The 11,951-nt window shown below is 39.0% G+C and overlaps 1 protein-coding gene across 4 annotated transcripts in view; it reads right to left on the bottom strand.

Moving 5' to 3' along the window:
* LOC135554330 (multiple C2 and transmembrane domain-containing protein 2-like) overlaps nt 1–11,951 on the bottom strand; it is a 112,600-nt gene that overhangs the window by 83,781 nt on the left and 16,868 nt on the right. For all 4 annotated transcript variants that reach the window (XM_064986581.1, XM_064986600.1, XM_064986591.1 and 1 more), the window contains exon 2: nt 6,936–7,593. In XM_064986581.1, coding sequence (XP_064842653.1) covers nt 6,936–7,514 — 579 coding nt within the window. In that variant the 5' untranslated portion in view covers nt 7,515–7,593. The remainder of the gene's footprint in view (nt 1–6,935; nt 7,594–11,951) is intronic.

Raw genomic sequence — 11,951 nt, 5'->3', positions numbered from 1 at the left:
CCCCCCCCTCTTGCCTGTTCATTGTATTGTGGTAAGTGTGTGAGGATAAAGGCAGGAAGTTGGGCCTTCGGGAGAGGGAGTCCTTGCTAGATGCGGGAGCGGTATAGTTTTTTGATCATACAGACAGGTCATAATATGGTAGATATTAGGTAGATATTAGGGCCTGCCTTGTTGATAGTGTTGTTAAGAAGGTAGAAACTAGGGCCTGTAGGACCTGTCTTGTTGATAGTGTTGTTAAGAAGGTAGAAACTAGAGCCTGTAGGGCCTGCCTTGTTGATAGTGTTGTTAAGAAGGTAGAAACTAGGGCCTGTAGGACCTGCCTTGTTGATAGTGTTGTTAAGAAGGTAGAAACTAGAGCCTGTAGGACCTGCCTTGTTGATAGTGTTGTTAAGAAGGTAGAAACTAGGGCCTGTAGGACCTGCCTTGTTGATAGTGTTGTTAAGGTAGAAACTAGGGTCTGTAGGGCCTGCCTTGTTGATAGTGTTGTTAAGAAGGTAGAAACTAGAGCCTGTAGGGCCTGCCTTGTTGATAGTGTTGTTAAGAAGGTAGAAACTAGGGCCTGTAGGACCTGCCTTGTTAATAGTGTTGTTAAGAAGGTAGAAACTAGGGCCTGTAGGACCTGCCTTGTTGATAGTGTTGTTAAGAAGGTATAAACTAGAGCCTGTAGGACCTGCCTTGTTGATAGTGTTGTTAAGAAGGTAGAAACTAGGGCCTGTAGGACCTGCCTTGTTGATAGTGTTGTATCAATTTGTAAGTCGCTCTGGATAAGAGCGTCTGCTAAATGACTTAAATGTAAATGTAAATGTTAAGAAGGTAGAAACTAGGGCCTGTAGGACCTGCCTTGTTGATAGTGTTGTTAAGAAGGTAGAAACTAGGGCCTGTAAGACCTGCCTTGTTGATAGTGTTGTTAAGAAGGTAGAAACTAGGGCCTGTAGGACCTGTCTTGTTGATAGTGCTGTTAAGAAGGCAGAGCAGCGCTTTAGTATGTACAGACTTCTCCCCATCTTAACTACTGTTGTATCAACATGATTTGACCATGACAGTTTACAATCCAGGGTTACTCCAAGCAGTTTAGTCACCTCAACTTGCTAAATGTCCACATTATTCATTACGAGATGTAGTTGAGGTTTAGGGTTTAGGTAGGTTGATTGATAACCTGAACCAGGTTGCAGGCACTGGTTACAGTTTGAAGCTCTCTCTTAAGTAGGCAGTCTGATGAGAGTCAGACAATATTTAAATCCCACAGAAAGTGTACCTCTCTGTTGAGATCACATACACTATCAAGCATACTGACTATTATCACATGGTGGTTTATAGCAGCTTCCCACCAGAATGGGCTTCAGGTGTTGGGAAAATTATGATTAAATGACTGAACAAATCATTTTAAATAGAACTGTAACTAAGTAAACTTATACTCTGTTTTATTATATCTGATTAACAATATGAGTTCATAAAATGGGATTGTGTGACACAGACAAGGAGTAATTAAAGTTAATGAGCACCATTCCAACTATGAAGAAAGAAGTGGACTGTGTAAACAGATAAGGTCGTTAACCTATGCTTGAACCGACTAAACTGCATTCCTAGGTTTTCTGTTAATTAGAACTGTCAGCTAAGGGGTGATCGATAATGTTGTGGGGTCAAAAGTTACCTGGGAGTGTGTTTGTAAGTTAGAATGAACTTTTCACCTCACTTTGTCCCTGTCGAGAGGAGGGGTTTCTGTTAAGCAATGAAATGACGTCATGTTTTGTATATAAACTGTTGTTCGTGGTGAAGTGGCAGCGCACTCCGAGAATAAATGCTGTTACCTATTATTGAAAAGACTGGTCTCCGTCTATTTTATGCAAACAAGAATCTTACAAATTCACATAAAATAGATTAAGGGTTTTCAATTAATGAAAACACATTGGCATCATTAAATTACAGTAACAGTGAGGCAGATGAACCTGTAGCCAGATTACTACAGCAGTATTTAACATTATCCAGATAGTGACTGTTAGCACTTGGTGGTCTATAGCAGCTTCCCACCAGAATGGGCTTTAGGTGAGGTAGATGAACCTGTAGCCAGATTACTTCAACAGTATTTATCATGAGATCCTCTCTAAGCTTTACAGGAATGTGGTTCTGAATATAAACAGCAACACCTCCACCACTGGCATTTCTGTCTTTTCTGTAGATGTTATAACCTTGTATTGCTACCACTGTATCATCAAAGGTATTATAAAAGTGAGTTTCAGAGATTGTCAAAATATGAATGTCATCTGTTACAAGCAAGTTATTGATTTCATGAACCTTGTATCTAAAGCTACATATGTTAATGTGGGCTATTTTTAACCCTTTTCTGGGATGCTTGATTGTTTTTCTTGCTTTACTGGGAAGCTTCGCAGAGGTAGACATGCTCAGGTTATTTTTATTAGTGTGGGGTGAGCTGCACACAGTGGACTTCCTGCTAGGGCACACCGCCTCAGTGCTAACACTATAACTCTGGTTCATAGACATATGATTACTGCATACAATAGCAGTAGGATCAGCAGGGGCATTCATGGCAGTAAGAGGGACAGAAATTAGGTTACTTACATTATGTCTTCTAACGCCTTTGGGATAATGTACATTTGCTGAAGAATTATGAGGACTCCAAAAAACAACAAGTAGTAGAGGTCGACCTCTATTAAGTAGTACTTAGAGTAATTTTACTTGAGTACTTTACTGCTCTTGGTATACAGACACCAGTAATATAGGAGCAGATTGTATACAGACACCAGTGATATAGGAGCAGATGGTATACAGACACCAGTGATATAGGAGCAGATGGTATACAGACACCAGTGATATAGGAGCAGATTGTGTACAGACACCAGTGATATAGGAGCAGATGGTATACAGACACCAGTGATATAGGAGCAGATTGTGTACAGACACCAGTGATATAGGAGCAGATGGTATACAGACACCAGTGATATAGGAGCAGATGGTATACAGACACCAGTGATATAGGAGCAGATTGTGTACAGACACCAGTGATATAGGAGCAGATGGTGTACAGACACCAGTGATATAGGAGCAGATGGTATACAGACACCAGTGATATAGGAGCAGATTGTGTACAGACACCAGTGATATAGGAGCAGATTGTGTACAGACACCAGTGATATAGGAGCAGATTGTGTACAGACACCAGTGATATAGGAGCAGATTGTGTACAGACACCAGTGATATAGGAGCAGATGGTGTACAGACACCAGTGATATAGGAGCAGATTGTGTACAGACACCAGTGATATAGCAGCAGATGGTATACAGACACCAGTGATATAGGAGCAGATTGTGTACAGACACCAGTGATATAGGAGCAGATTGTGTAACCCTACACGACCACCATGTCTAGCATCCAGTGGGGTTCTTTTGGAAAGAATCACCACTGTAAGGCTAAATCATATTTAATAAACCTAACTATCTGACTCCATTTAATAAACCTGACTCCATTTAATAAACCTGACTCCATTTAATAAACCTGACTATCTGACTCCATTTAATAAACCTGACTCCATTTAATAAACCTGACTCCATTTAATAAACCTGACTATCTGACTCCATTTAATAAACCTGACTCCATTTAATAAACCTGACTATCTGACTCCATTTAATAAACCTGACTCCATTTAATAAACCTGACTATCTGACTCCATTTAATAAACCTGACTCCATTTAATAAACCTGACTATCTGACTCCATTTAATAAACCTGACTCCATTTAATAAACCTGACTATCTGACTCCATTTAATAAACCTGACTCCATTTAATAAACCTGACTATCTGACTCCATTTAATAAACCTGACTATCTGACTCCATTTAATAAACCTGACTCCATTTAATAAACCTGCCTATCTGACTCCATTTAATAAACCTGACTCCATTTAATAAACCTGACTATCTGACTCCATTTAATAAACCTAACTATCTGACTCCATTTAATAAACCTGACTATCTGACTCCATTTAATAAACCTGACTCCATTTAATAAACCTGACTATCTGACTCCATTTAATAAACCTGACTCCATTTAATAAACCTGACTCCATTTAATAAACCTGACTATCTGACTCCATTTAATAAACCTGACTCCATTTAATAAACCTGACTATCTGACTCCATTTAATAAACCTGACTCCATTTAATAAACCTGACTATCTGACTCCATTTAATAAACCTGACTCCATTTAATAAACCTGACTATCTGACTCCATTTAATAAACCTGACTCCATTTAATAAACCTGACTATCTGACTCCATTTAATAAACCTGACTATCTGACTCCATTTAATAAACCTGACTCCATTTAATAAACCTGACTATCTGACTCCATTTAATAAACCTGACTCCATTTAATAAACCTGACTCCATTTAATAAACCTGACTATCTGACTCCATTTAATAAACCTAACTATCTGACTCCATTTAATAAACCTGACTATCTGACTCCATTTAATAAACCTGACTCCATTTAATAAACCTGACTATCTGACTCCATTTAATAAACCTGACTATCTGACTCCATTTAATAAACCTGACTCCATTTAATAAACCTGACTATCTGACTCCATTTAATAAACCTGACTCCATTTAATAAACCTGACTATCTGACTCCATTTAATAAACCTGACTCCATTTAATAAACCTGACTATCTGACTCCATTTAATAAACCTGACTCCATTTAATAAACCTGACTATCTGACTCCATTTAATAAACCTGACTATCTGACTCCATTTAATAAACCTGACTCCATTTAATAAACCTGCCTATCTGACTCCATTTAATAAACCTGACTCCATTTAATAAACCTGACTATCTGACTCCATTTAATAAACCTAACTATCTGACTCCATTTAATAAACCTGACTATCTGACTCCATTTAATAAACCTGACTCCATTTAATAAACCTGACTATCTGACTCCATTTAATAAACCTGACTCCATTTAATAAACCTGACTCCATTTAATAAACCTGACTATCTGACTCCATTTAATAAACCTGACTCCATTTAATAAACCTGACTATCTGACTCCATTTAATAAACCTGACTCCATTTAATAAACCTGACTATCTGACTCCATTTAATAAACCTGACTCCATTTAATAAACCTGACTATCTGACTCCATTTAATAAACCTGACTCCATTTAATAAACCTGACTATCTGACTCCATTTAATAAACCTGACTCCATTTAATAAACCTGACTATCTGACTCCATTTAATAAACCTGACTATCTGACTCCATTTAATAAACCTGACTCCATTTAATAAACCTGCCTATCTGACTCCATTTAATAAACCTGACTCCATTTAATAAACCTGACTATCTGACTCCATTTAATAAACCTAACTATCTGACTCCATTTAATAAACCTGACTATCTGACTCCATTTAATAAACCTGACTCCATTTAATAAACCTGACTATCTGACTCCATTTAATAAACCTGACTCCATTTAATAAACCTGACTCCATTTAATAAACCTGACTATCTGACTCCATTTAATAAACCTGACTCCATTTAATAAACCTGACTATCTGACTCCATTTAATAAACCTGACTCCATTTAATAAACCTGACTATCTGACTCCATTTAATAAACCTGACTCCATTTAATAAACCTGACTATCTGACTCCATTTAATAAACCTGACTATCTGACTCCATTTAATAAACCTGACTCCATTTAATAAACCTGACTATCTGACTCCATTTAATAAACCTGACTTCATTTAATAAACCTGACTCCATTTAATAAACCTGACTATCTGACTCCATTTAATAAACCTAACTATCTGACTCCATTTAATAAACCTGACTATCTGACTCCATTTAATAAACCTGACTCCATTTAATAAACCTGACTATCTGACTCCATTTAATAAACCTGACTCCATTTAATAAACCTGACTATCTGACTCCATTTAATAAACCTAACTATCTGACTCCATTTAATAAACCTGACTATCTGACTCCATTTAATAAACCTGACTCCATTTAATAAACCTGACTATCTGACTCCATTTAATAAACCTGACTCCATTTAATAAACCTGACTCCATTTAATAAACCTGACTATCTGACTCCATTTAATAAACCTGACTCCATTTAATAAACCTGACTATCTGACTCCATTTAATAAACCTGACTCCATTTAATAAACCTGACTATCTGACTCCATTTAATAAACCTGACTCCATTTAATAAACCTGACTATCTGACTCCATTTAATAAACCTGACTCCATTTAATAAACCTGACTATCTGACTCCATTTAATAAACCTGACTCCATTTAATAAACCTGACTATCTGACTCCATTTAATAAACCTGACTCCATTTAATAAACCTGACTCCATTTAATAAACCTGACTATCTGACTCCATTTAATAAACCTAACTATCTGACTCCATTTAATAAACCTGACTATCTGACTCCATTTAATAAACCTGACTCCATTTAATAAACCTGACTATCTGACTCCATTTAATAAACCTGACTCCATTTAATAAACCTGACTATCTGACTCCATTTAATAAACCTGACTATCTGACTCCATTTAATAAACCTGACTCCATTTAATAAACCTGACTCCATTTAATAAACCTGACTATCTGACTCCATTTAATAAACCTGACTCCATTTAATAAACCTGACTATCTGACTCCATTTAATAAACCTGACTCCATTTAATAAACCTGACTCCATTTAATAAACCTGACTCCATTTAATAAACCTGACTATCTGACTCCACTTAATTGTATAGTAAAACCATGTGCAATCAAGACTGACTAAGATCAAGAAATGGTCACGAGGAGAAAATATCAAATCAAATTAATTAAATCAGAATATAGTAACACCAGCCATAATGCACCATAGCAAGCCGTAAAACTCTGTTTACCTGAGTCATGTCCTCTGATATCTCCACTGAGGGGATCTCTCTGCTGTGCGGGCCAATGGGAGTGGCAGTGTGTTCACTACAGTGTCCTGTGTGGTCCTGCAGCTCCAAGTCCTCTGTCCCTGACCCCCCTCCAGCAGAAGCAGCTCTCAGCGCATGGCTCTCCTCTGACAGGTCCTCCTCCTCATAAGGAGCGGCACTGGGTTCACTACACACCGACTCCTGGGACGTCCAGTCAGCCTGGTCCACCGGGACACTCAGTCTGTTCAGAGCAGCGTCGCTCCCAGCACTCCCAGCCATGTTAACGGTGTGAGAGCTAGCACCTCCTCCCTGCCTTCTGTTTCCAACAGTCTTAATGGTGGGAGTGTTGGGGCTGCTGTAGGTCTGGTAGTCCTGCTGGGCCAGGGAGGAGGTGGGGGTGATGTCTGGGACTGAGGAACTCATCCTGTGGTTTAAGACATGTTCTGGACACACCTCAGTCTGACTGGGGTTCTTCCTGCCCCGTCGGAGGGTAGAAAGGAGGGGCTGGGCGCGATGCCGCAGGTGGGACAACACACCGGACTTCTTAGAAGGGGAGTCCATGGTGATGAGCAGGAAGAGGAGGAGAGGGTGTTGATAGGGCTCTGAGGTCTATCTAGGGTTTAACATCCATCACTGAAAGCTGTGAAATAGAGAGACAGGAAGACGCAATTAGACTGAAACCAAACTGTGAACTGTATGTTGGTCATCATTAACACAATCACATTTTCACTAGTTAGTAGCTAACTACGAAAACTATCTACCGCCTAAGACTGAGGAGCAGAGAAGGAGTTGATTATTAGATCAAATACAAGGTCATGTTTTACATTAGATCCAGTTCTATGACTGCATTCACCATGAGATGAGGGTGTTCAACAGACTAAACCTAATAGACTGTATTGGCTGTCGTTCATGTGACATCACAGCAGTCTGGCCCCTGGATATTCTTCCTTCCTTTCACATGTAAACTATATGTGTGTCATCATCCCACCACTGACAGCAGTCCCAATAGTTCCCTTTTACAGTAGTCAAACTAGAAAGACAAAGTACAATAGATGAATCAGTTGATAAGAGCTCAACTTAGTATGGTGCTAACCTCTACCTCTCGTCTAAAATCACTGCTGTATGCTGCTAACCTGCTAACATCTAGCCTGATATCACTGCTGTATGCTGCTAACCTGCTCAAATTTATCCTGATACTACTGCTGTATACTGCTAACATCTAGCCTGATATCACTGCTGTATACTGCTAACATCTAGCCTGATATCACTGCTGTATGCTGCTAACCTGCTAACATCTAGCCTGATATCACTGCTGTATGCTGCTAACCTCTAGCCTGATATCACTGCTGTATGCTGCTAACCTGCTAACATCTAGCCTGATATCACTGCTGTATACTGCTAACATCTAGCCTGATATCACTGCTGTATGCTGCTAACCTGCTAACATCTAGCCTGATATCACTGCTGTATGCTGCTAACCTGCTAACATCTAGCCTGATATCACTGCTGTATGCTGCTAACCTGCTAACATCTAGCCTGATATCACTGCTGTATGCTGCTAACCTCTAGCCTGATATCACTGCTGTATGCTGCTAACCTGCTAACATCTAGCCTGATATCACTGCTGTATACTGCTAACATCTAGCCTGATATCACTGCTGTATACTGCTAACATCTAGCCTGATATCACTGCTGTATACTGCTAACATCTAGCCTGATATCACTGCTGTATACTGCTAACCTCTAGCCTGATATCACTGCTGTATACTGCTAACATCTAGCCTGATATCACTGCTGTATACTGCTAACATCTAGCCTGATATCACTGCTGTATACTGCTAACATCTAGCCTGATATCACTGCTGTATACTGCTAACATCTAGCCTGATATCACTGCTGTATACTGCTAACATCTAGCCTGATATCACTGCTGTATACTGCTAACCTCTAGCCTGATATCACTGCTGTATGCTGCTAACCTGCTAACATCTAGCCTGATATCACTGCTGTATACTGCTAACATCTAGCCTGATATCACTGCTGTATGCTGCTAACCTGCTAACATCTAGCCTGATATCACTGCTGTATGCTGCTAACCTGCTAACATCTAGCCTGATATCACTGCTGTATGCTGCTAACCTGCTAACATCTAGCCTGATATCACTGCTGTATGCTGCTAACCTCTAGCCTGATATCACTGCTGTATGCTGCTAACCTGCTAACATCTAGCCTGATATCACTGCTGTATACTGCTAACATCTAGCCTGATATCACTGCTGTATACTGCTAACATCTAGCCTGATATCACTGCTGTATACTGCTAACATCTAGCCTGATATCACTGCTGTATACTGCTAACCTCTAGCCTGATATCACTGCTGTATACTGCTAACATCTAGCCTGATATCACTGCTGTATACTGCTAACATCTAGCCTGATATCACTGCTGTATACTGCTAACATCTAGCCTGATATCACTGCTGTATACTGCTAACATCTAGCCTGATATCACTGCTGTATACTGCTAACATCTAGCCTGATATCACTGCTGTATACTGCTAACCTCTAGCCTGATATCACTGCTGTATGCTGCTAACCTGCTAACATCTAGCCTGATATCACTGCTGTATACTGCTAACATCTAGCCTGATATCACTGCTGTATACTGCTAACCTCTAGCCTGATATCACTGCTGTATGCTGCTAACCTGCTAACATCTAGCCTGATATCACTGCTGTATGCTGCTAACCTGCTAACATCTAGCCTGATATCACTGCTGTATGCTGCTAACCTCTAGCCTGATATCACTGCTGTATGCTGCTAACCTGCTAACATCTAGCCTGATATCACTGCTGTATACTGCTAACATCTAGCCTGATATCACTGCTGTATACTGCTAACATCTAGCCTGATATCACTGCTGTATACTGCTAACCTGCTAACATCTAGCCTGATATCACTGCTGTATGTTGCTAACCTCTAGTCTGAAATCACTGCTGTATCCTGCTAACCTGCTAACATCTAGCCTGATATCACTGCTGTATGCTGCTAACCTGCTAACATCTAGCCTGATATCACTGCTGTATGCTGCTAACCTCTAGCCTGATATCACTGCTGTATGCTGCTAACCTTATAACATCTAGCCTGATATCACTGCTGTATACTGCTAACCTGCTAACATCTAGCCTGATATCACTGCTGTATCCCGCTAACCTGCTAACATCTAGCCTGTTATTAGTGCTGTATCCTGCTAACCTGCTAACATCTAGCCTGATATCACTGCTGTATGCTGCTAACCTCTAGCCTCATATCACTGCTGTATGCTGCTAACATCTAGCCTGATATCACTGCTGTATGCTGCTAACATCTAGCCTGATATCACTGCTGTATACTGCTAAACTCATTGTTTCTACAGATTTTAAATTGAAAATAAACATTGTTGCTAAAAGTATCATTATATTATTGATAGATATTATTGATCGACTTTTCAGATTGCCCAGTAGTGCCATTTTGACCTGTGACCAAAAACAATCTACAGGTAAAGTCGGAAGTTTACATACACTTAGGTTGGAGTCATTAAACAACTTTTTCAACCACGCCACACATTTCTTGTTAACAAACTATAGTTTTGGCAAGTTGGTTAGGACATCCACTTTGTGCATGACGCAAGTAATTTTTCCAACAATTGTTTACCTACAGATTATTTCACTTATAATTCACAATCACAATTCCAGTGGGTCAGAAGTTTACATACACTAAGCTGACTGTGCCTTTAAACAGTTTGGAATATTCCAGAAAATGATGTCATGGCTTTAGAAGCTTCTGACATCATTTGAGTCAATTGGAGGTGTACCTGTGGATGTATTTCAAGGCCGACCTTCAAACTCAGTGCCTCTTTACTTGACATCATGGGAAAATCAAAAGAAATCAGCAGAGACCTCAGAAAAATATTGTAGACCTCCACAAGTCTGGTTCGTCCTTGGGAGAAATTTCCAAATGCCTGAAGGTACCACATTCATCTGTACATGCAATAGTACGCAAGTATAAACACCATGAGACCACGCAAAAGTATCTATATCCACAGTGAAACGAGTCCTATATCGACATAACCTAAAAGCCGCTCAGCAAGGAAGAAGCCGCTGCTACAAAACCGCCATAAAAAGCCAGACTACAGTTTGCAACTGCACATGGAGACAAAGATGGTACTTTTTAGAGAAATGTCCTCTGGTCTGATGAAAAAAAATAGAACTGCTTGGCCATAATGACCATCATTATGTTTGGAGGACTTGGCAGTTTAAAACTTTTCTGAGAAGCAGCCATTATTTACTATTTTACACCAATAGTAACTATACAGGATTTAATTGCATGGCCTCTAAAGGCACATTTAAAAGTGTCCCATACAATAAGGGGATCTGCTGTACCTATGTTATGTTTGAAAAATGCTAATAAATGTGCTATGAATGTGTTATGAATGTGTTAATGTGTAATGAATGTGTTAATGTGTTATGTGTTAGTGTGTTATGAATGTACTCATGTGTTATGAATGTGTTAATGTGTTAATGTGTTAGTGTGTTATGAATGTACTCATGTGTTATGAATGTGTTAATGTGTTATGTGTTAGTGTGTTATGAATGTACTCATGTGTTATGAATGTGTTAATGTGTGAATGTGTTATGAATGTGTTAGTGTGTTATGAATGTACTCATGTGTTATGAATGTGTTAATATGTTATGAATGTGTTAATGTGTTATGAATGTGTTAATGTGTTAGTGTGTTATGAATGTGTTAATGTGTTATGAATGTGTTAATGTGTTATGTGTTATGAATGTTTTAATGTGTTAGTGTGTTATGAATGTGTTAATGTGTTATGTGTTATGAATGTGTTAATGTGTTAAGAATGTGTTAATGTGTTATGAATGTGTTAATGTGTTATGAATGTGTTAGTGTGTTATGAATGTGTTAGTGTGTTATGAATGTGTTAGTGTGTTATAAATGTAC

This window comes from Oncorhynchus masou, chromosome 2 (genome assembly GCF_036934945.1).
Source record: "Oncorhynchus masou masou isolate Uvic2021 chromosome 2, UVic_Omas_1.1, whole genome shotgun sequence".
NCBI lineage: Eukaryota > Metazoa > Chordata > Actinopteri > Salmoniformes > Salmonidae > Oncorhynchus > Oncorhynchus masou.
The sequence above is the reverse complement of the archived record's forward strand: the minus strand, read 5'-3'. Positions and strand labels throughout refer to the sequence as shown.